Below are 23,189 nucleotides of genomic sequence, written 5' to 3' on the forward strand. Positions count from 1 at the left end.
TTTTTTTTTTTTTTAAACTTTTTACATTGGTGTCATACACTGCCCTTTTATGATTGATTAATTTCACTCAGCAAATGTCTTCCACCTTCATCTGTGTTGTGAGGTGTTTCACAGATTCATCAGTATTCAACACTTTTTAGTATTCTCTTGTGTATATATATGTGCCAAAGTTTGTTTAACCATTCTTTTGCTGAAGGACATTCAGGTTGTTTCCATCTTTTTGGTATGTGTATTGTAAACAGCTTACTGATGGATCCTGTTTTCATATCCATTCTGCTCCTTATGTTTCTTGTCTGGTTCAATCAATCCATTTACATTCAGCATAATTATCAATAGATATGCATGGATTGACTGGTGTTACTTTTGTTAGTTTGTTTTGTGGTGGTGTTAAATTCTTTGTTCTGCATAATTTTCTATTCTGAGTTCATTTTGTGTGTGGGTTTTCATTGTATTTATCATTCCTGTTGTGTTACTGTTTACTGAATCTTTTTCTTTTTTGTTTTTACATTTTGATGAACAGGTGGATTTTTCTTGGAGGTTACCCTGTAATTTATTCATGTTTTTTCTTGCGTAAGCAGTCTATTTTATCTTGAAATCAACTTGACGTCTTTGCCATATGGAAGGAAGTTCTGTATCTGCACTAGTCCCTCCTCTTACTTTGTAGTTGACTTCATTAGACATTGATATCTCTGCTTCCCTATTTTCAGTCTTGTAGGTTTGTTTTACTTTAAATTCATCAGTATCTGGGTTGATTGCTGGATGGTGTTGTCGTGTGTGGTAATCTCAAATCATTGTGTGCTGTTATTGATTCTTAATCCAAAGAACACACTTTGTTGTTGTTGTTGTTAAGTGCCATCGAGTCGGTTCTGACCCATAGCGACCCTGTACAGGGCTTCCGAGGCTGTAAATCTTTACGGGAGTAGAAAGCCTCATCTTTATCCCGCGGAGCGGCTGGTAGTTTCGAACCGCTGACCTTAAGGTTCGCAGCCCGATTCGTAACCACTACGCTACCAGAGCTCCAAAGAACACACTTTAGCTTTTTAAAATTTTTTTGGTAAGGTTGGTGTGACCATTACAAATTCCTTTAATTTCTGTTTATCAGAAACAATCCTAATTTACCATCCTATTTGAGGGACAGCTTTGCTGGCTATATGATTCTTGGTTGGCAATCTTTTTCTTTCAGAGTTTTGTATGTATCATTCCACTGCATTCTTGACTGAATGGTTTCTGCTGAGAAATCTGAGCTTAGTCTCATTGGTTCTCCATTGTAGGTAATTTTTCATTTTTCCTGAGCTGCTCTGAGGATTCTTTCCATGTTCTTAGATTTTGCAAAATTTGATTATGATGTTTCGTGATTATTTTCTTTAGGGATCTATTCTGTTTGAGGTTTATTCAGCTTCTTGTATGCTTGTCTTCTCAACTTTTGTGATGTTAGAGAAGTTTGCTTCCATCAACTCTTCAACAGTTTTCTCGGTGCTTGTGTCTTCTGTTTTGAAATTCTAATCACCTGTAAGTTATTCCTCTTTATGGTGTCCCACATAACTCTTAGGCTTTCCTGGGATTCCTTCATTCTTTTTCTGATTGTTCTTCTAGCATACTAGTATTGATAGATGTATCTTCAAGCTCACTAATTCGGGTTTCTACTGATTCACATCTCTTCCTTTGCCCTTTCAATGTATTTTCCATTTTTGACATCTTAGTATTGTTGTTATTATTAAGTGCCGCTGAATCGGTTCCAACTCATAGTTACCCTCTATGGGGTTTCTGAGGAGTAGCTGGTGAGCTTGAACTTCCGACCTTGGGACTCAAACCGGTTTTGTATTAACCCATAGCACCACACTAGGACTCCGTTTGTATGATTTCCAAATTGACATTTATTTTGTCTGCTTTTTCTTAATAGTGTTTTCCTGAATTCATCTGTAGTTCTTATTGTGTTTGCTTTCCTCAATCTTTCTATCAGTCCTTTGAAGGTACCTAAGTATCATTGTTTGGTATTCTTTTACAGTGTATTCCATTGCATTTTCTTCCTCAGAAGCATTTTCTGTCTTTGTATCTTAGTCATTTGTTTGAGCATTTCTCTTGTTTCTTTGTGTGAGCTAAAAATTGCAGGGTTGTGTTTGTAAAAGCAAACAGTGCAGTTGTTGGACCCAGAAGAAATAAGTCTCTGAGGGACTCCTCTACTTCCAGCTGCTCACGTGGTAGTTGTGGAAGAGATGTGACCGTGAATAAGGTTTCTGAGGCTGTAAATCTTTAGGGAAACAGAAAGCCTCATCTTTCTCCCATAGAATGACTGGTAGTTTCAAACGACTCGAGGTTCGCAGTCCGACTCGTAGCCACTATGCTACCAGAGCTTATTCTTGGAGGCTCCACTGAATGGAAAGTGCCCACCATGGGTGATACTGCTGACATTCATGGTGCTTGTGGTGTCAGAACAACACCCAGGCTACCACACTTCAACAGGTGACAAGCAAGTTGTAGAGAATAAAATATTCTCTACATATTTATATAACCTTCCACTAGTTGGAAATTTATGGAAATTGGAACAGAAGCCTCACTAAAGTTTGCATTTTTCATATGTTGTTGTTGTTGTTAAGTGTTATCATGTCAATTCTGTGTCATAGTAACTTTGTATTGGGTTTCTAAGGAACAGCTGGTGAGTTTGAACTGCCGACCTTGAAGTTCAAACTAACCATACAGTTCAGCGCTTATCCCACCGTGCCACAACAGGACCCCTTTAATATCATACTGTTATTGTTGTTAAGTGCCTTCAGGTTGGTTCCAACTCATAGTGACCCTGTATAGAGTTTCCAACGAGCTGCTGGTCAGTCTGGATTACTGACCGTGTGACTCAAAGCGACTTTTTGGTCTAGTGCTTACCCCTCAGTGCCACTCCAGGACTCCTTTTAACATTGCGTTGTTCTTAAGTGCCAGTTATGACTCATAGCAACCGTGTATAGCAGCTGGTGATTCTGAACTGCTGACCCTGTGGTTTACAGTCCTGTGCTTATCCTGTAGCACCATAGTGAGTTGTTAACAGAACTGCTAGATCATTGTATGTTTACATGTCTTTGAGTGAATTAATTCCTTACTCACCTACACTAACAACCAAGAATCATCTACACATATACAGTAATGAATATGATTTTTCAAGTTTATCTCCCAGAGTAAATACTGTTCAGCAGCCTGCTTTAGGCCATAAACTGACTGTTCACTTACTTATCAAGAGCAGTCTTTCCCCATTTCTGTGTTCAGTCCATCCAGTACTCATCAGCCTGCCAAACCCTCATTTTCCCTCTGCTCCCTTGTAGGCTGGTATCCTGCTTAAATCTTGTTGAGGAGGGTTCAGGAATTTCTAACAAGGGAGTCCTGCTGCTCCTAATGCCCAGGTGCAGAAAGGTGCCTTTTCTCTCCAAACCTAAGACTCAGCTTCCTGGTCACATTTGTGAATCCTAGAAGACGGAAGAGGCATCCTCTGGGCAGCCCATTCTACCCTGGCAATTGGTGGTATCTCTGGACACAGCCAGAAGGGCCCTGCTTTGGAGAAGTGCAGGATCTAGGACAGGGATGGGGAACGGCCAGCCCGCGGGCCGTATATAAGACCTGCAAAATCATTTGGTCTGGCCCTGACAAGGCAGCCTCGGTTACAGCCATCCTATTGGTTGTTGTTTGTTGTTATTAAGTGTCGTTGAATTGCTTCCAACCCATAGTGACCCTATATAGAGTTTCCAAAGAGCAACTAGTAAGCTTAAACCACCGACCTTGTGGTTCAAAGAGACTTTGCAGTCTAGTGGGGTGAGCTAATTAAATGTCTGACCAACTATAGCAGGCCACCTTTTAAGTTGATAATTTTATATGGCCTGCAAATGATATTACAAATTTTGACAGAAAAAAGGTTCCAGCCCTGCTCTGGGATATCATGGTTTCCTGTGTCGGCCTAATCACGTATGCCGTTTCAGAAAGCCCATGTCATCTACATCTAGTCTGTGTTTGTTAACCTAGCTTCGGTTACTATTATTGTAGATAAGTGTATGTATTTTGAAGTTGAAATGGCATGTAAGTTTGAATGCACTTGCCTCAGTTAGTTCAGATTGCTGATGTTGTGTGGTGATTTTGCAGTGCTCTCATTGCTCTGGAGGTGATTCTCCCGAGACGTACAGTCAGAGGGGAGAGACTAGGAGAGGATGGGACTAGTGGGCATGTGAGCAGCAGGTTGGGACACCAGGTTGGAACACCTGCATCAGCAGTGTCTCTCAGACCCAAATCTGCCAGAGTTTTCAATAGTTTTCTTTAATAACTATGTTTTTGTTGCAAAGACTTTTATATTTTTAGATAAACATCTGTTTCTTAAAAAAACAGACCTAATAAATATCTGCCAACAGAAAATCTAGAATCTGACGTAGTAGTCTTTGGGTGTGCTCACTTCCTGACGCTACCCCCCTGTGGCTGCCTCTGTCTTTCCACCAGCAGTGGCAGCAGTGGCCGCGAGCACTCTGTGGCAGGCTCCCGTGTTTTAATATGATGTTGGCACAACATCCAAGTCTCACAATGTCCTGATTCGCAAAATGTATCATGAATGTGAGCCCACCAGCTGCTTCACAGGAGAAAGATGAGGCTTTCTACTCCCGCAAAGATTTACCGCCTCAGAAGCCCTATACAGGGTCCTTATGAGTTAGCACTGCCTCAGTGGCACTTAATAACAGCAACAGCCTTGGTGTAAGGAGCTCTGGTAGGGTAGTAGTTATGAGTCAGGCTACTAATCTCAAGTTAGCAGGTGAAAACTAACAGATATTCCATGGGAGAAAGATGAGGCTTTCTGCTCCCGTAAAGATTTATAGCCTCGGAAACCCAGTGCAGGCTCGCTATGAGTTGGAACTGTCTCCACAGCACATAACGACCATGACCACCATCATCAGTCTTGGTGTGGAACTGTAGGATAAGCGCTTGACCGCAAGATTGACTTGAACCACAGTCTTGAGTTTAAACTCACCAATTGCACCTCAGAAACTAACTAACCGGTGCTTAGCAACAACAGTCTCGTGTGGGAAATGTCTGCTTCTATATTCTGTGTATTCTTAATGAAAATATTTTAGGACTTTCTCCAGTTGGGGGCTATTACAGATAAAACTGCTATGAACATTTGTCTATACGTTTTTGTGCAAATGTACTTTTCGTTTTTTCTGGAATAAAAGCCCAAGAGTTAAAAAAATCTATTTTTTGATTTAAAGAAAATTTCCTAGTATGCGTTTACCGCTTTACATTCTCACCAGCATTGTATGAGGGATTTACAGCCTTACCAGTATTTTGCTGTCTCTGTTTTTTCTCTTAAGTTCCTGTGAGTCAGGATCGAAGCCTTGGCAATAAATTTGGTTTTTCGTTTGCGTACTTTGGTAGGTAGGTTTCCCTGGGTGGTATAAACTGTGAAGTCCTGGACTCCTGGTATGGCGCTGTGGGTTAATGCGTCAGACTGCAAAGCCGTTTGAACCGCAAGGTCAGCGGTTCAAGCTCACCAGCTGCTCCTTGGAAACCCTAGGGTCGCTATGGGTCAGAATCGACTCAATGGCACTTAACAACAACAACAACTAGTAAAAAGGTTGGCAGCTTGAGCCCACCCAGGGGCACCTCAGAAGACAGACGTGGTGATCTGCTTCCGAAAAATCCAGGCCTTGGGAACCCTACAAAGCAACTCTACTCTGCACACCCTGGATCGCCCGTCGTGAGTCAAAGCCAACTTACCAGCAGCTGGCACCACTGGACAGGTGTGCAGTGCAATCCTAATGTGGTTTTAGGGGGCGTTTCCCTAATGAAGAGACGTGACCGTCGTTCTGTGTACTTGTTTGTCATCTCTGTAGCTCTTCCTGTCTTTTCCTCATTTTCTAATTAGACCGCTTTGTGCGTATGTGGTGGGGTTTTTTGTTTGTTTGTTTGTTTTTTAGTTTGCTTTAGTTTTTTTTAGCAGCTTTGTTAAAATAGAATTCAAGTAATGTATAGTTAGCCTGTTGAGAGAGTACTATTTATAGTATTTTATATGGCCACTGAGTTGCACAACCATCTCCATAGTCAACGTTAGAACATTTTGTCATCTCAGGAAACCTGCGCCTTTTAGTCCCCCTCACCCCACAGACTCCATCCAGCAGCCATAGATAAGTTTCCTGTCTCTGTAGATTTGTCCATTCTGGACATAAGTCATGATCAATAGGTAAGAAATACATCAATAACAATTACACTTTTAGCTCAACAGGTCATTTACCTCATTGGTAATTCTAGAAATAATTAACCTAACTGTATTTTGTGAAATCCTTCCTTTACTGCCCGGTTGTGAGAATTCTTCATATATTCCAGATGCTATCAGTACCGTGTCAGATGCGTGGTTTGCATAGATTTCCTCTCAGTTGTAACTTGTATTTCCATCTTCCTAACAAGGTCTTTCTCAAAGCACAAGTTTTTAGTTTTGATGAAGTCGAGTTAATCAGCTTTTCCTTTTATGGATTGTGCCTTTTGTGTCAAGATTAAGAGCTCTATCCCTAGATCCTAAGGACGCAGCCCTGGTTTTTTTTTGCTCCTAGTTTTAGTTTTACATTTAAGCTGATCACCCACTCGAGTTAAGTTTTCCATAAGGCCTGAGTTTCAGTTTAGGTCCAAGTTTATATTTCTGTCCCTTTTTCTGGCAACATTTGTTAAAAGGCTGCGTTTCCTTTAGCACCTTTGTGAAAACTCAGTTGGGCATCTCCGTGTGGATCACTTCCAGGGTCTCTGTTCTGCTCCACACACACTTTCCTCATTAGTGGCTATCTTTGGGAAGTCAGCATTGGAGAGAGAGAGATTCCGTCCACTTCAGTATCTTTTTTATCCAACATCGTTGTATCTACTCTCAGACCTTTACGGGTTTTTTTTTGGAAACTTTTTATTGAATGTGAATTGAGTGAAGATTTACAGAGCAGATCATTAGTTTTACAATCAACAGATCGCATACTTGGTTCCTTCTCAGTGACTGAAGTTCCCTCCATGCAACAACAGTGATCCCACCTCCTCCCTGCTGTTCCTGTGTGCATCCCACCCTCCTTCCCAACCCCTCTGAACCTTGTCCCTAGATAAATGTTGCCCTTTTGGGGTTTTTTTTCTAAACTTTTTAGTTGAATTGAGTGAAGGTTCTCAGAGCAGATGGTCATCTTTACAGTCAACAAATCGTACACTTTGCTTCATCTCAGTGATGACCATCCTCCTCCCTGCAACAACAGTGACCCCACTTCCTTCCAGTGGCTTCCCTTTTATACATCTTAAGTATTTCAGAAATGAACAAAGCAAAACTATCTGATGCACACATACAAAACAAAAACCATGTCCATTTAAATGTCCAAAGGGCAGATTCTGCCTGCTAGCCTCCTACCCACAGGCACACGGCCTTTCTTACTCTACCGACCTAGAAGCCAGCCGCTGCTCTGTGTCTCCCTGTCATCGCTGCCGCCGCCGCCACCATCTCTGCTGCTGTTTATGACCTTTACCTTTAATATAGATTTTAGAATAAACTTCTCTATGTTTGTAAAAATTTCCTGGGATTTTTCAAGATCAATTTGAAGAGAGTAACCATCTAAATTTCAAGTTCTCAGGATGTGTGTGTGTGAGTTGTGAGCATAAGGTGGTTTGAGAGAGGCTGTTTCAGTGTAGGTTGAAGCATGGTGATGAGGTTGTACGAGGGTATGGTACCAAGTATTGCTGCGAATGCACAGAGACCTTTATAAACAAAAACAGCACAACGTGACCTCCATCTAGGTCCACACACTGCAGAAGGATTGTGGAGCCACACACTTCCCCAAAGAATTATGGGAACTTCAGTTGATACCATGCCAAAATGGCAGTTTGGGCATCCTTGGGTTTCTTTTAGACACTTTTAGACTCGCCATTGTTTTTTGAAATCTGGCACAGTTGTGGATTGTAGATGCTCGTTTATATTTCTGATGTTTATAGTCTAAAAATCTGAGTCAGAAAACAAATATAGCTGAGCTCTCATTCTCATGTGCACTCCTTTCCTACAGAAAGCAACTCGTCCATTAGTTCTGCTCTCTGGATAATACAGACATTAAGTCCTGCTGTGGCTCTGTGGTCAATGTGCTGGACTGCAAAGTCAGTTTGAACCGCAAGGTCGGCAGTTCAAGCTCACTTGCCTTTCAGAAACCCTGTAACAGGGTCGGTATGGGTTGGAACCAACTCAACAACAATATCAAAGCTATGATGATTACATTGTATTTAAAAATCCACATGACAACATTCTGTGATTTGTTTTTACTGTTCGCGGTTAAATTTTATTGCTGCTTTTTTTTTAAAGCCCTGCTCAAGTAATCAGGATATTATCTTGAATTCTGTCATGTAATAGTTCTTAAAACTTTAAAAGCTGTGTTAATAAAATGCCTAATTTAGATCAAAGTCTTCCACAGTCATAATTCCCATTATGACCTTGAATCATCTTGTTTGGCCTGGATCAACGATAATCTTGTCATGGATGTTTGTGTGTTTTCTTTGCAAAAATATTCAATAATAATGTACTTTAATACATCACTGATCTAAAATTGATACTTGGAAATCTATCCTTGGCTTTCCTGGATTTTAGTGGAATGTCTGAGAAAGGATCTTTTTATAGATTTACATTAGCATCTAAATGTCGTTCTGTAAATAAACACCTTGATGGATCCACAAGTCTGACGTAACAGACAGTGTTTCCTGGAGTCTGCATGTAGCACTTAGGTCCCGCTCAAGGGTAACACAGGAACTCATAAATCATGTAAACTGGACTCTTCCTCATCCTTCTCTTAATCCCGCTCTGAACTCAGGCCTGCTCAATCGGGCTTGGAAGACGTCTACAGTGTGGTTGACTGGGTTGTCTAATTTGGAATATTATGAGGATCTTTTTTGTTTTTTGAAATTGTGAATTGAGTGGTAGTTTACACGAGAGAACATTGGTTTTACACTCATTGTTTCATTGCAATGATTACAATCTCTTCATGCATCATCATCATTCAACAGTATTTGCTTCTATTCCCTCTGTGGGTTTTTTTTTGTGTGTGGGGGGGGGAAATGTACACAAAATCACTTAAGAATATATAATCACTTAAACAACCAAAGGGCACATTCTGCAAGCTTGCCTCCTGACTGCCAGCACACAGCCTTTCTCTTTCCATGAGTCCAGAGTCTTCAGCACCTCCCTCTCTCCATGTCCCCATCTCTGCCTCCATCTCTGGTGGCACTGCTTCTCTGGATAGGGTCAGACATTCTGCTCTTGCTCTTCTCCCTTGATGGTCCTAGGGTCCTCTGTTCCTGGGCTGTAAGATTAACTACTTCCCCTCTTTGTGTTACAAAACTTCTACCTTTATAGTTGTAACAGTTGTAATTAGTCATGATAACAATTATTCAATATTGAATAATAAGAATCTTATCCCCATCTTCTTTCACCAGACCTGTCTAGACAAGATAAAAACTGTTCAGTGGAGACTCTTATTTTCCCCCCCACACTCTTTTTTTTTTCTTCTATCTTTTAAGTTTTTATTGTGAATTGAGTGATAGTTTACATGGGAGAACATCAGCTTTACACTCATCATATTTTGTTACATTGTAATGATTACAGTTCCCTCCATGCATCATCATTAAACAGTATTTGTTTTGTTTTGGATGTACACCAAAACACTCATGAATATGCAATCATTCAAGCACCCAAAGTGCATACCATACCAGACTGCCCCCTGGCCACCAGCACACAGCCCCTCTCTGTCCATGAATCTGGAGTCCCTAGCTGCTCCGTCTCCATGTCATCATCTTTGCCTCCATCTCTGGCATCGCTACTTCTCTGAATAGGATCTAACACTTTGCTCCCACTCTTTTCCTTTTATGATCCCAGGGACCTCTGACCCTGGACTGCAAGATCAGCCACTCCCCTCTTTTTGCTACAAAACGTCTACCTTTATAATTGCAACAAGCGCAGTCATGATAACAATTACTATTGAACCACAAAGAGTCTTATCCCCATCTCCTTTCACCAACCCCGTCTAGACAGGTTGAAAACCACTCAGTGGAGATTCTACCTTCCCCTGCACCCTCTGAACTAAACTCCCTCTTGAAAACTTGTAAGCCAGTCACTTTGTGCCTTTATAGGCCCCCACCCCCCATTTTAGGTAGCCATTGTCTAAGTTGCCCGTCCCTATCAACCTTGTATACAGAGGGGATGGGAATGATCCTTGATGTGAAAATTCTTTCCTTCTTGGTTGGTATTTCAAGCTACTGTATCCATAAGTTAGGTCAATTTCATCAAATTGTAGCGAATTACACTTTGTGTTCTTTTTTTTTTTTTTCATTCGTCTTCTTTTCTTTCTGACTCTAGTCGAGTTCTGATCATCCAGCCATTGAACCTAGGTCAAATGGGTACTATCTGCAAGTGTGGGCATTCTTATCCCCCGCACACTCTAAACTAATCTCCTTCGTGCTTTTATCGCCCCCTCATTTTGGTAGCCGGTGTCTAAGTTGTCCATCGCTATTTACCCTGTATACCGAGGGGATAGGATTGATCCTTGATGTGAAAACTCCTTTCCTTCTCAGTTGGTATTTTGAGCTACTACATCCATAAGTATAGGTCAAGTTCATAAAATTGTAGCAATTTACACTTGTTTTCTTTATCAAAAAGTTTTGGCATTTTAATTTCCTCTGGTTGAGTTCTGATCATCAAATCATCGAGGCTAGGTCGAATGAGTACTGTCTGCAAGTTTGGGTGTTCTTATGCGTCTCCCCTCACTTCACATCAGCTGGATGCTTCACTCTCAGCTCTAGCCCTCCATGCCTATGTCCTTGTCCATGGGCTCAGGAGTCCCAGGTCTTGCCACATTTCGGACCAACCAGCTCTTCCTAATGAGGATCATTTTTAAGGGAAAGAAATTTCTAGTTTAATTGTTCTCCATGTGCTGTCTTGTAGGTCGGAGACATCGTGATGGTGAAGGAGGATGAGAGCTTTCCTTGTGACCTGATATTTCTTTCCAGCAACCGAGGAGATGGAACATGCCACGTTACTACAGCCAGCTTAGATGGAGAATCAAGTCATAAAGTAATGTTCCTCGGATTTGAAATCTCAGAGCAACATCCCAACATTTGTCTTTAACCTTGGCGTTCTGATCATATGCTTGTGTAACCACAGAAACTTAACATCATTTTTTGGTCAGAATTTTTTATTGTGAATTGAGTGAAAATTCAGGAGCAGATCATCAGTTTTACATTGAACAAACGACACACTTTGCTTCATTACATTGATTGCAATCCCCTCCATGGAACAACAGTTAACAGTATTTACTTCTATTCACTTTAAGGCTTGTGTTCCTCCCTGTGTGTCCTGCTACCTTCATCTTTCCTCTGCTAACCTCCCTCTTACTGTATATTGCCTGACCCACCACCCATGTTGGTGGTTCAAGCTCACCAGCTGCTTCTCGGAAACCCTAGACAGGGTCGCTATGGGTCGGAACTGACTTGATGGCGCTTCACAACAACACCAACAACAACATCCCATGTTAACATGTGTCGACCCTCTAGCCCGTGAATAATCCTCTTCCAGCCCCTGGTAACCATCATAGATAAATTCTTTTATCAAGAAAATCATTTCTAACTTTTTACTACAGTGGTCTCATAGAAACTTCGCATCTTTTTAGAAAACTCAATGTTTGATGATTACAGTACAAATCTTAGCGAGTTGTTCTTGCCAAATTTTTTCTCACTTTTGCTTATCACTCACTTTATTTTGTTTACCTTGAATGTCTATAACAAATAACCCTGGTAGGTGGTAGAGGTGGTGGTGGTTGGTGGTTACATGCCGTGGAGTTGGTTCTGACTCACAGCGACCCTGTATAGGGTTTCCGAGGCCATAAATCTTTCTGGGAGTAGAATGCCTTATCTTTCTCCCATAGAACCGCTGGTAGCTTTGAACTGCTGACCTTGAGATTAGCAGCCTGACTCGTAACCACTATGCTACCAGAGCGCCTTAATAAAAATAGCTTCAATATTGCCCTATTTAGCTAGTATGCCGAATTACAGATTTAATGAGTGAATACATTTTGAAGGCTTTCTTTTCACTAGTCAAAATTTTATAAAAAGAAAAAAAGTTACATACAGTTCTAGGTTCTGCCTATTATTTTTTTAGTGAGTATAAGTATTTTAAGAAGTGTTTTCTGAAATCATAATTAATTGCTGGCACTCAGTATGAAATTCTGTACTAGCAACTGATCGGGCAAAAATTCTAATTAGCAATAATAAAATAATAAAACATATCTTTATTCATTTAAATTTTTCATTGTTTTCAGAAAGTACAAGTTTCCAGGGAGTTTAGGAAAATGAGCAGAGCTCAGTGGATTCAACCGTTTCTAGGGTATAATGTGGCACTGTAGGATAAGCATTGGACCACAAGGTCAGTTTGAACTGCAATGTCGGCGGTTCAAACTCACTAGCCGTTCCTTGGAAACCCTCCACAGGGTCACTGTGAATCGGAGCCAAGTTCACAGCACTTAACAACAGCAACAACCACCTAGAAGTGCAGTTCTGAAGCAGGGCTTCTAAGCAATAATACCTCTGTTGGTGTTAAGTGCAATCTAGTCGGTTCCAACTCATAACAAACCCTGTGTAGGGTTTCCGAGGAGCCGCTGGTGGGTTTGAACTGCTGACCTGGCAGTTAGCAGTCCAGTGTTTGTCCTACAACACTGGTGCTCCAGCACCTTTGAGTGTAGCAGTGTCTACGGGAAAGGGAAAAGTCCCTTTGCAGAAAGACCACAGGCTACACTAATCTGTGGAGAATCCGTGATACCATTGTACTAAACAGCTCTGTGCTGCCTCCTCAGAATTGACTTTCACATCTTCTGTGTAGATATATCCTAGGAGAATTACCATTTTGCCATAAGAGATTATGATGTTGTTGTTGTTATGTGCTATGGGGTTGGTTCTGACTCATAGTGACCCCGTACAGGGTTTCCGAGGCTGTAAATCTTCATAGGAGCAGAAAACCTCATCTTTCTCCCGCAGAACAGCTGATAGTTCCTAACTGCTAACCCTGAGGTTAGCAGACTGATTCGTAAACACTACGCTACCAGAGCTCCTTATAAGAGATTATAAGCTACAGTAATTTGGGGAAAATGGAAACCCCAGATGATTCTTGTGTTCATTGTAATCTGCTGTTTTTGGTGGTTCTGCTGGAGCATGAAGAAGTGAAGGTTCCCTAAGACACCGAGAGTCCATTAGCTGCTTCCATCCCTCTGATTGGCCGCAGGGTGCCTTTTGGACTTCGGTGTAAGGAACGTCTGTGGTCAAATTAAGAGGCATCACCGCATTGGTAGCAGGACGCATGCCTTGGGTCTAAGTGCATCGCTTTGGTCAATATAAAATTTTATAGCTTGTCCTACCCAGAACTAAAAATGTTAGGAGAGTCATTCCAGTTCAGACGTTTTGTGTATTTGTACTTTGCATTTTAATTGAATTTTCTCTAACTTTGTTTTTGTGTATTTGATTTGGCTTGAGCAACGACTAAAATTATTTGAGGCCTTTTTGACTGCTAACCACAAGTTCAGCAGTACAAACCCACCGACCAACCACTCTGTGGGAGAAGGAGGAGGCTGTCTGCTCCCGTAAAGAAGGACAGCCCCAGAAACTTCGGACAGGGGTCTCTGTGAGTCGGAATGGGCTTGAGTTTGGATTTTCTTTTCTTCAAAGTAGCCTGGGGGAGTAGAAAGAATTCAGCAGTATCAGCGGGATCCTGAATAAGCCATTTGTTGCTTGTGTGGCCTTTGGTAGATTTTCATAGCTCTGCTATGAAGTCATCAGCGCACCATCAATGGGATACACCTGCTGAGAAGACTCAGAGATACAGTCCCTTTGTCACCAGGCCCTCGTATCCAAGTCTTTCTTGCCTCTCTCCTCTCCAGGAAATTTGGGTGCAGCTCTGAGCGCCACCTGTTCATGTTTATAAGTACTCTAAGCCCGTTGTTCTTAAAATGTGCTCTTGGGACTGCAGTTTCTGTATTAACTGGAAAAGTCTGAAAATGCAATTCTAGTGCCCTACTCCAGACCTAACAAATCAGGAATTACGAGTTGCAGAGCTGGAGTCAGTGTTTTAACAAGCACTCTAGCAGACTGTAATGTTAACTCCTGGCGTGGACAGCTGCAAACACAGTGATGTCCTGGCTCGTTGGTTGCAGAGTTGTGAAAATTAAGTGATGACGTGTAAGCTGTCTATAAACGATGGGACGTCATGTAAATGAAAAGGGATATTTTTGTTCCTAATTTGTTTCTGAATGGATAGTCACCACTGTGGCTGATAAATTGAAGTCTCCAATTTTTAAATAGAATTCCCAGTGATTGGTGGTCCTATAGGATATGCTCCTTGGAAAACCCTATACAGGGTCGCTATAAATCAGACCTTAACAACAACATCAACAGTAAGAACCAGTTATTGGTATTTGCCTTGTTACTTTCAAAGGTGAGAATGGACAATTTAGAAAATTCTGGCACCATAATAAGTATAAGAATAGCCACAAAACCTTTTGTTTCTGTAACTTTGTAATGTTTGCAAATTTTGTATTGTATTTTTGTTTTTCATATGGTGAGTCAGTCATTGTAACTGGGTTTATTTATATATACAAAATCTTAAAACTTGCTACTGTCCTAGGAAAACAGTTGTTTTTTTTTACTGTTTTTGACGTTCTTATTGTAAATTCACGTTTCTTGTTAATTTGTAGACACATTATGCAGTTCAAGACACAAAGGGATTTCACACTGAACAGGACATAGATGGGCTTCATGCCACGATCGAGTGTGAGCAGCCTCAGCCCGATCTCTACAAGTAAGCAGAACCTTCAAGCTCCTCTTAAGTATTTTAGTATAGCATATATTTAGTATTTAGTATAGCGTACTATAGCATATAGTATAGGATATATTTTATCCTCTTAAGTATAATAGTATAGCAACATAGTTGTTTGGAGAGAGATTGTTCATCAGTGTTTAAAAATTAAGACGGAGTCACAAAAATGTACTTATGTGTTTCCATAGACTTGTTGGTTAGGCTTCAAATCTGTAGCTTTTTATATAAATACCTGAGGAGTCTTATCGGAGTGAAATTTTTTTTTTAATGTTTTATTGTCAATTATTTGATAGTTTACATGGGAGAACATTAGTTTTACATTCCTCCTATCATATATCATTTCATTGCCATGGTTACAATCCCCTCCATGCATCATCAACCAACCAAAGGGTATATCCTACAAGCCTGGCCCCCTTTTGCCCCCCGTCATCAGCACACAGCCCCTCTGCCTCTCTGTGTCTAAAGTCCGCAGCTGCTTCATCTCTCCACGTCATCTGCCTCCATCTCAGGCATCACTGCTTCTCTGGGTAGGGTCCCGCTCTCCGCTATTCTCCCTTGATGGTCCCAGGGACCTCTGCTCTTAGGCTGAAAAGTTAATCACTCCCCCTCCTTGCTGCAAAATGTCTGCCTTTACATTTCCAACCCTCACAATCAGTCCTGATAACAATTATTCACTACTGTATCACAAGAGACCTATCCGCATTTCCTTTCATCAGTGCTGCCTAGACAGATTGGATACTACTCAGTGGAGATTCCACCTTCCTCCACGCCCTCTGGATCTAGGTTTCCTCTTGAAAGCTTGTAAGCCAGTCACTTCTTGCCTTTGTAGCCCCCCTTTTTGGATAGCCAATGTCCAAGTTGCCCATCCCTGTCTATTCCGTGTATGAAGGGGGTGGGAATGATCCTTGCTGTAAAGATTTGTTCCCTCTTTTGAGCTGCTGCATCCATAGGTGTAGGTCAAGTTCATGAAATTGTATCAGATTACTCTTTTTTTTTCCTCTTCTTTCTTCTTCTAGTTGAGCTCTGATCATGCAGTCATTGAAGCCAGGTCAAGTGGGTGTGAGCTGCAAGTGTGAATGTTCTTATACACATGCCCTCTCTTCTTATCAGCTGGCTGCTTCACTCTCCAGTCCTCTGTGGTTATGTCACTGACTCTGGGCCCAAGAGTCCCCAGGTCTTGCCACCCTGCTGGCCAAGCGGAACTCCATCTGGGTTCACAGGAGTCTCTTGAGCGTTGTAGGGCTTAGCTAGCAGCTTCATTGCTGTTTTTCCCTCACTTCCCCTTATCGGTGATGAATGTGGTCACCAATCAGAGCGTGTATTCCCATTAAGTCTTGGTCTTGGAAGGGGGTTTGCTCTGAGGGGACCCGACCACTTGCCTTGATGTCTCCTGGGTGAGCAATTTGCTTGTTCTTGAGGTAATCAGTCGGTCTGCCCATATTGTTTTATATTTTTCCTGTCGGTCTTTCTTTCAAGAAATATCTTCTGTTCTTCTAGCCGCTTCAGGCTGGTCTGCCCGTCCTTTCAAGAGGAAATTTCCCACCTCTGAAAATTCTGGATGCTGTTCAGGATTCCACCTATAGTCTTATGTAATGCAGAGGCTCCACAGGAAGCCTCCTTCACTGGGCATGGTGTAGCCCCATTTTAGGTATTCCATTCAGTTATAGGCATTCCATTCAGTTATAGGCAGAAGATGGACTTACAGGCTTTCTATGGTGATGTTTCTGGCTATTCCTTTCTCTCCGCCTCCAGTGTCTATTTTATAATGGTATTCAAGGAAAACCAAGATTCAAAAGACAGCCAAGCATCTTAACATTATTTCCCCCCTTTTTCCCCATTCCAGTCATGTCTCAATCCCTGTATCCCAGAGCCCTGTTGTTCCAAGGTTGTGCATACATCATTATTTACCTCTGTCCCACTTAGCCCATGCAAACCTGCCTAATTGTTTTCCCATCTGATTTGTTCTTCCATTCCCCTCTCCCTTCTTGTATATTACCCCTATCCCAGCACACAAACTATCCTGTGTGTATTCCCCGCCCTGCGCTCCGCCCTCCCGCCTTCCCCCCACCCATCACCAGCTTCCCAACAACCAACAAAGACTTACCCCTACCCCCTTTTAGTGTAATTTCTTTTTCTTAGTCTTTTACAGTAGTGGTCCTATGCAGTATTTCTCCTTTCGTGACTGACTAATTTCACTCAAGATAATGTCCTCAAGGTTCATCCATGTTATGCGGTGGCTTGCAGCTTCCTTGTTACTCTTCAAGGTAGCATAATATTCTGTTGTGTGTATGTACCACAGTTTGTTTATCCATTCTTCAGTTGATGGGCACTTTGGCTGCCTCCATCTTTTTGCTATTGTAAATAGTGCAGCTTTGAACATTGGTGTGCATATATCTACTCGTGTTATGGCTCGTATTTCTTGTGGGTAAATACCAAGTAGAGGACTTGCTGGATCATAAGGTGTTTCTATTTCCAGCCTTCTGAGGAAGCGCCATATTACTTTCCAGAGAGGTTGGACCATTTTGCAGTCCCACCCGGAGCTAAATGTTTATATAAATTCCTGAGGAATCTTACCGGAGCTAAATTAATGGAAGAAAAGTTACTCTTCTCTGTTTTGAGGAAGAAAGTTGTAGAATTGTGTTAAGGACAACATGTCAGTCATTGAAGAGTGATGAGGAATCTGGCAAACAGCTTACAGCTTGGCTAGAGGTCATTATGCTGAAAGAAGTAAATCAGTCACAAAAGGATAACTAAGCCCAGTATAGTAAACGTCTCCAGGAAAGGTCTTCACACGAAAAGAGATGCTCTTGGATAGTTACTAGGGGTAGGCGGGCAGGGAAGGGTGAGTCATTGGCTGTAGGCATGACAGGATGGAGGCGTGAAATTTTTAATTAAATTGAACAAAAACAAACATTGAATTCATGGGTATAATTAGAAAGTCAAAGAAGAGAAACCCAGTTGGTGCCACAGTTTGAACTCACGGAGATCCTGTGTGAGTCAGAGCTGTGCTCCGTAAGGTTTTCAGTGGCTGCTTTTTCAGAACTAAATGTCCAGACCTTCCTTCCAAGTCCCCTCTGAGTGGGCGGGAAATGCCAGCCTTTCACTCTGCAGTTCAGCGCTTCAGCCATTTGCACCAGCACAGGGCTCTGTGCTGGCCACACTGTAACCACACACTAGACGTGGTTGTGAGTAAAGAACCACAATTTCTGTTGCCCTTCATTACCTTTTTAAAAACAGGAAAATAGCATATAAAAAACAACAAATGTCATTCCAGTTTGTGACTCTTCCATTGATACTGCTGTCTCAGTGACATCACTTTTCTTGTTGTCAGATTTGTTGGTCGCATAAATGTCTACAATGATCAAAATGACCCCGTGGTAAGGTAAGGGGATAAACTTCCATTGGCTCAAGTCTGGTCTGTATTGTTAAGACTTAATTTTTGCTTATTAGTATGAGTTCTTTGTTGATGTTGTTTCTAAAATATAATTCTTTTTCTGTTGTTTTTTGTGTGTGTAAACACATAACAAGTAAATGATGTTCATGAAGACTTCTTTTACAAGATTCTATTGAAAGTGTCTCTTAACAGATTGGTTCCAAGGCAAAGGGTGGTATGGAATACTTTCTTTCCATTAGAGATACCCTTTCAGAACGTCGATGAAAGCATGCCTTCAGCTATGAAGTTCACGGGATTCTTATTTTGAAGCTATGTTACTGGAATGTATCAGTCTGTTCTTACTGAGACAAATTTTTGGCTGTAGATTACTTACTGTCTAGCTTTAACAGAATATGCCTCAAAAAGAACCCGTGTTAGGTTCAATCCGCCTAAGAAAGTCACTAAAAAGCTGTTGGGAGGCCGGGAGCATGCGTCTGATACTGATCACAGGTCTGTGTTTTCAGTAATGTAATCACAGAGGTGTCTGAGATAGACCAGACACACTACAAATCTCCAAGAAAATAGTTAACATTGTGACTGTGCTATACAATACCTCAAAACCAATCACTGATGCAGAATGGGTCACAATGCTACTGTAATTCAGCCTTTACAGGGTCTGGGCTTTCCCTGGCCTACTGATAATTCCGCTGGGCATGACTTTAAGATCCTATACTAATAGATACTTGATTTTCAGTAGGTTTTGAAGTTAATGCTTCTCTGTAAGTCTCTGGTTCGAGAAATCAGTTTTCTTCTAATTTAAACAGTCTCCAGATTGTTAATATGTATTAAAGAGAACGTTTACTTGTAAGTAGAAATAAACTCTATGGAAAATGATTACAAAATAACTAGGTACTGAGATATAAATCCCTGGGTCTTCTCTCCTTGTAAGCCTCCTGGAATTATTAGCTTTAAGGACATAATTTGGGCCTGTTTATTGTCACCATTACCCACCTGCAGACTCATAGGTGCTCTTGAGAGTTAATGGAAGATTACCTTTTCCTTGACTAAGTATGTATTGTTCCAAAGGTAACTTCCTAGTTACTCTGAAAAACAGTGTTAGGAGAATTACTTTGTATTTGAGGGAGTAAATAGATATAGGGTTACTCATATTGTCCATGGGATGGATCTAAAAAGGTAAACAGGGAAGCCTTTTCTTGCTTTATATTTATAATTTGTTTGCTGAGCATCTTGGTAAGACAGTCACTAATGTATTTTGTATTTGATAGTAACTGTAATTAATCTTCTTAAGTATTTAGACCATTTGATAGACTTTTAATATTTGGGTTTTTAAAAAATTTATAAATTCATGGTTGGATAATTCTGAAATATGCATCCAAATCCTCAGTCCACTTAGATTGATAGTATTTCTTCCTCCTTGTTCAAACTAGAAACAAAGTGCTTTTTAAAGTAAAATTATTTTTTAACTCCTCAGCAGTGCTTTGTCAAAGGTTCTTTTGTGGTCGTCAATACTAATGACATGGCTTATTAAGTGTGTTACTAACAGAAGCTCTGACAATACTTAGAACACAACCAGGCAACAAATAGACTGCCCAGAGAGCTTCATTTCTAATGATTGTCAACCACATAAATGAGTGTTGAGTGTCTGCTAGCCCTAGGACTTGCCTGTCCGTTTGTGTGTATCTCAGGTAGCGCTCTTCCTTGAGCAGGTTGTACTCTTCCTGGTCTTCAGTTAGATGCAGCTCTGAACTTTAGTGACCAGATCTACTGCACATATTTTATCTTTATCATGTTCAGTAGGCTGTCAACTCTGAGTGATAATAATAGTACATTAACTACACTAATTAAGTACAAAGCAAATTTTACCAAATAATTTCAACTCATTCTACCTCCCATAGAAATCATTACAATGTTATCGATAGCAACCTTTATAAATTCAAATTTTGCTTATTATTTCTCTTTTACTGCTTAGGAAATGAGAAGAAAATTATTGTTCCATCAGCAAAGGGACCCACTAGAACATAAAGTCAATGCTGGCAGAGATTTTTGTCTGTTGCCCTTGTCTCTTAGTGCTTAGAACGGGACTTGCTCTTACATGAGTGATTTTAAAATTCTTATGTTGGCTTGTATTTTCTAAAATGTAGCGATGCTGGGATGGATTCTGATTTATAGGTAATCTATTTCAGAGATCTACAGATACAACTCTACATCTTTGTAGACTTGATTACCAGTTTTTATAAATGCCATATAGAATATCCTAGCCTTCATCTTTAGTAATATGATTGCTTAAGCGAGTCCATCCTTCTCACAGAGGATATGACCCACAGAAACTGAACACCACATGAATCACATGCACTACCCTTGAGCTTTCACAACACAAAGGGGACGCTCTAGTAAAGCAGTTCTGGAACTTTCAGGTGCTGCAGAATTGCCGAGAGGACTTGTTAAGAGGTTACTGCCACGTTTTCTGATACTGTAGCTAGAGGCCTGAGAATTTGCATTTCTAACAAATTCCCAAATGCAGCTAAAGATACCTGTTGGGGCCACATTGGGAACAATCATTGCCCCAGTGACAAATTTCTCCATCTCTAATGACTGTGTGTTAAACTACAGACTCTGGTTTAGTAGATTTGGAATGAGATCTGAGATTCTACATTTCTAACAAATTCCCATATGGTACTAATGCTGCTAATTCCAGGGACATTCTGTGAGTAAGAAGGCTCTAGAATCCTGGTGTGGTACTGTAGGATAAGCTCTGACTGCTAACCACTAGACTGGCAGTTCTAATCCACCGACCGCTCCTTGGAAACCCTATACAGGGTTACTATGAGTCAGAACCAACATTATGGCACTTAACAACAACAGCAACAATTAAAACTAAAATTCTGTGGAGAATTATTGTAGTAGGACAATATTGTTATCATCCCATAGATAAAGGCCATTGAATTTTACATGGACCTGGGCTAACTTTAGTTATCTGAATATAAGTGGATCAACATTTGAATAAATGATTTCCTCTTAAAATTAAGTAAATTTATTTTATATCTTGTGTTTTGCCTTCCTCTGTGTTCTTTCTTGTTCTGTTTGTGATAATCCTTATTTTTCCAGGCCGTTAGGATCAGAAAACCTACTTCTCAGAGGAGCCACACTGAAGAACACTGAGAAAATCTTTGGTAAATATTGTAATTAGTGAATTATTAATACTGTCTAAAATTAGGCAATGTTAATATCCATAATATATCATGAGAGTATCTCTTTGTTCTTTGAGGTGCTGTAGACTTTATGGCAGGAATCATCGTGTCATACTAAGGAAATGCGTGTGGATGTATGACCCTAACCCATGAGCAATGACATCTGCAAATATATATTTTTTAACTCAGAAGCATAGTTACATCCATGACCGGATTCCTGCAATACAGCTCTTCAGGAAATTTCTTTGAATGTCTGCAATTTCTTGGCTAATATCTCTCATTTCTGGCGTTTCATGAAATGAGCTAAAAAGAATATGCATTGTATCCCACTGTCAGAAAACCCAGTATGTAAAAATGTGAGCTTAAACTACAGATTGTTCTCTGGCGGGGGGTATTTATTTAATCTAACGGAAACTTATCATGTGACTCTTCCTTAGCTTGCCTAGTGAAATTAAGAATTCTGTTCATTGTCCTCATTGCTATCCAGAACTTCCTGTGTGAAGTCAAGAGGCCGTCTCCTCAACGCTTGTACCTCTTGTACCTTACAGGAGTTGCTATTTACACTGGCATGGAAACCAAGATGGCATTAAATTATCAATCAAAATCCCAGAAACGGTCTGCTGTGGAAAAGTAAGGTTCAGTAGCCTGTCATGTGAAGTGTGTACAAAACTGTGATTTTAAAGTACATCAACCATGGTAGAGGTGAAAAGATTTTCCTTTGGGGCTTATTAGCAATTTCTTCATGGTTTCTAAGTTATACAGTATTTTGGTAACTATTAAGCCAATTACTTAAATGAGGTCAAATGCCACACAATTGGTTTTTACTTAATTATTAATTTTCAGTATACTTTGAAAGCACGTCCTACGTATAGCCATTCCTAAGAATTCTTAGTATTGAAGTTAGTTGCCTATAGCCATACAGTTGTTCCATAGTTCTGTTAAATATCCAAATAGGGTTACTTTTAACTCTGGGATTTCATGGAAAACACCTTCTATTTACTGATACGGCTTTATTAAGCATCAGCAGACAGAACATAGGCTTCTTTTCGTTACAGAGTAAAATCCGTATGATAAAATATTAAGATGATACTTTAATTTGTACGATTATGTGGTCTGAAATTTTGCTGCTTAACCTCTTGTTAAAGTACGTGCTTGACTTCAAAATGGACCACTAAATGGCTGATAAATTATTTAGGAAAGAGGAATATGCTACTCAGGGATTCTTGGTGGGTTTTTTTAGGAAGACTGTTAGGAGGTATTTCTGTCTTTGTAAGTTGATCTTTAAATGTGATCATTGGGTCTTTGTTCTTCTATGACTGTATCAATTATGAAAATGGAGACTGGGGGTATCATAAGCAAGAAGTCTGTTTCTAGATGTCTAGATATGACAAATAGGTCCCAAAAATAGATACTGGAAAATAAAATTTTCTTCACAAGGTCTGCTAAGATTCAACATTTTCCCCATACTGAGAATATTGCCCTTCATAGTATTCATGTTTCTCCTTTTTCCCTCCTTCTGCCTCTTCCCTTTCTTTTCTTCCTTTTGTCTTTCCTTCCTTTATAATGATAATCACTACATTTGGAACTTATCAAAATGATGCTTAATGGTAAAAGATCGTTGAAATTTGAATGTTCTTTTAAATTATAGAATTCTAGTCCATTCAGAAATATTTGTCAGTAATGTAATTGTGTGCAGTTTTCTTTCTGTTGAAAAACAAAAAATCCCTTTCCTTAATTCTTTCCC

General features: G+C 40.4%; 1 protein-coding gene across 1 annotated transcript in view; it reads left to right on the plus strand.

Annotated features, from left to right (window-relative positions):
* The window catches only part of ATP11A (ATPase, class VI, type 11A), a 152,888-nt gene that overhangs the window by 49,949 nt on the left and 79,750 nt on the right, over positions 1 to 23,189 (plus strand). Inside the window, exons 8-12 of the mRNA XM_006851545.1 lie at positions 10,949 to 11,077; positions 14,742 to 14,845; positions 18,195 to 18,245; positions 21,363 to 21,427; positions 21,994 to 22,075. Of these exons, the coding sequence (XP_006851608.1) occupies positions 10,949 to 11,077; positions 14,742 to 14,845; positions 18,195 to 18,245; positions 21,363 to 21,427; positions 21,994 to 22,075 (431 nt within the window). The remainder of the gene's footprint in view (positions 1 to 10,948; positions 11,078 to 14,741; positions 14,846 to 18,194; positions 18,246 to 21,362; positions 21,428 to 21,993; positions 22,076 to 23,189) is intronic.

This window comes from Chrysochloris asiatica, unplaced genomic scaffold, assembly GCF_000296735.1.
Source record: "Chrysochloris asiatica unplaced genomic scaffold, ChrAsi1.0 scaffold00029, whole genome shotgun sequence".
Lineage (NCBI taxonomy): Eukaryota > Metazoa > Chordata > Mammalia > Afrosoricida > Chrysochloridae > Chrysochloris > Chrysochloris asiatica.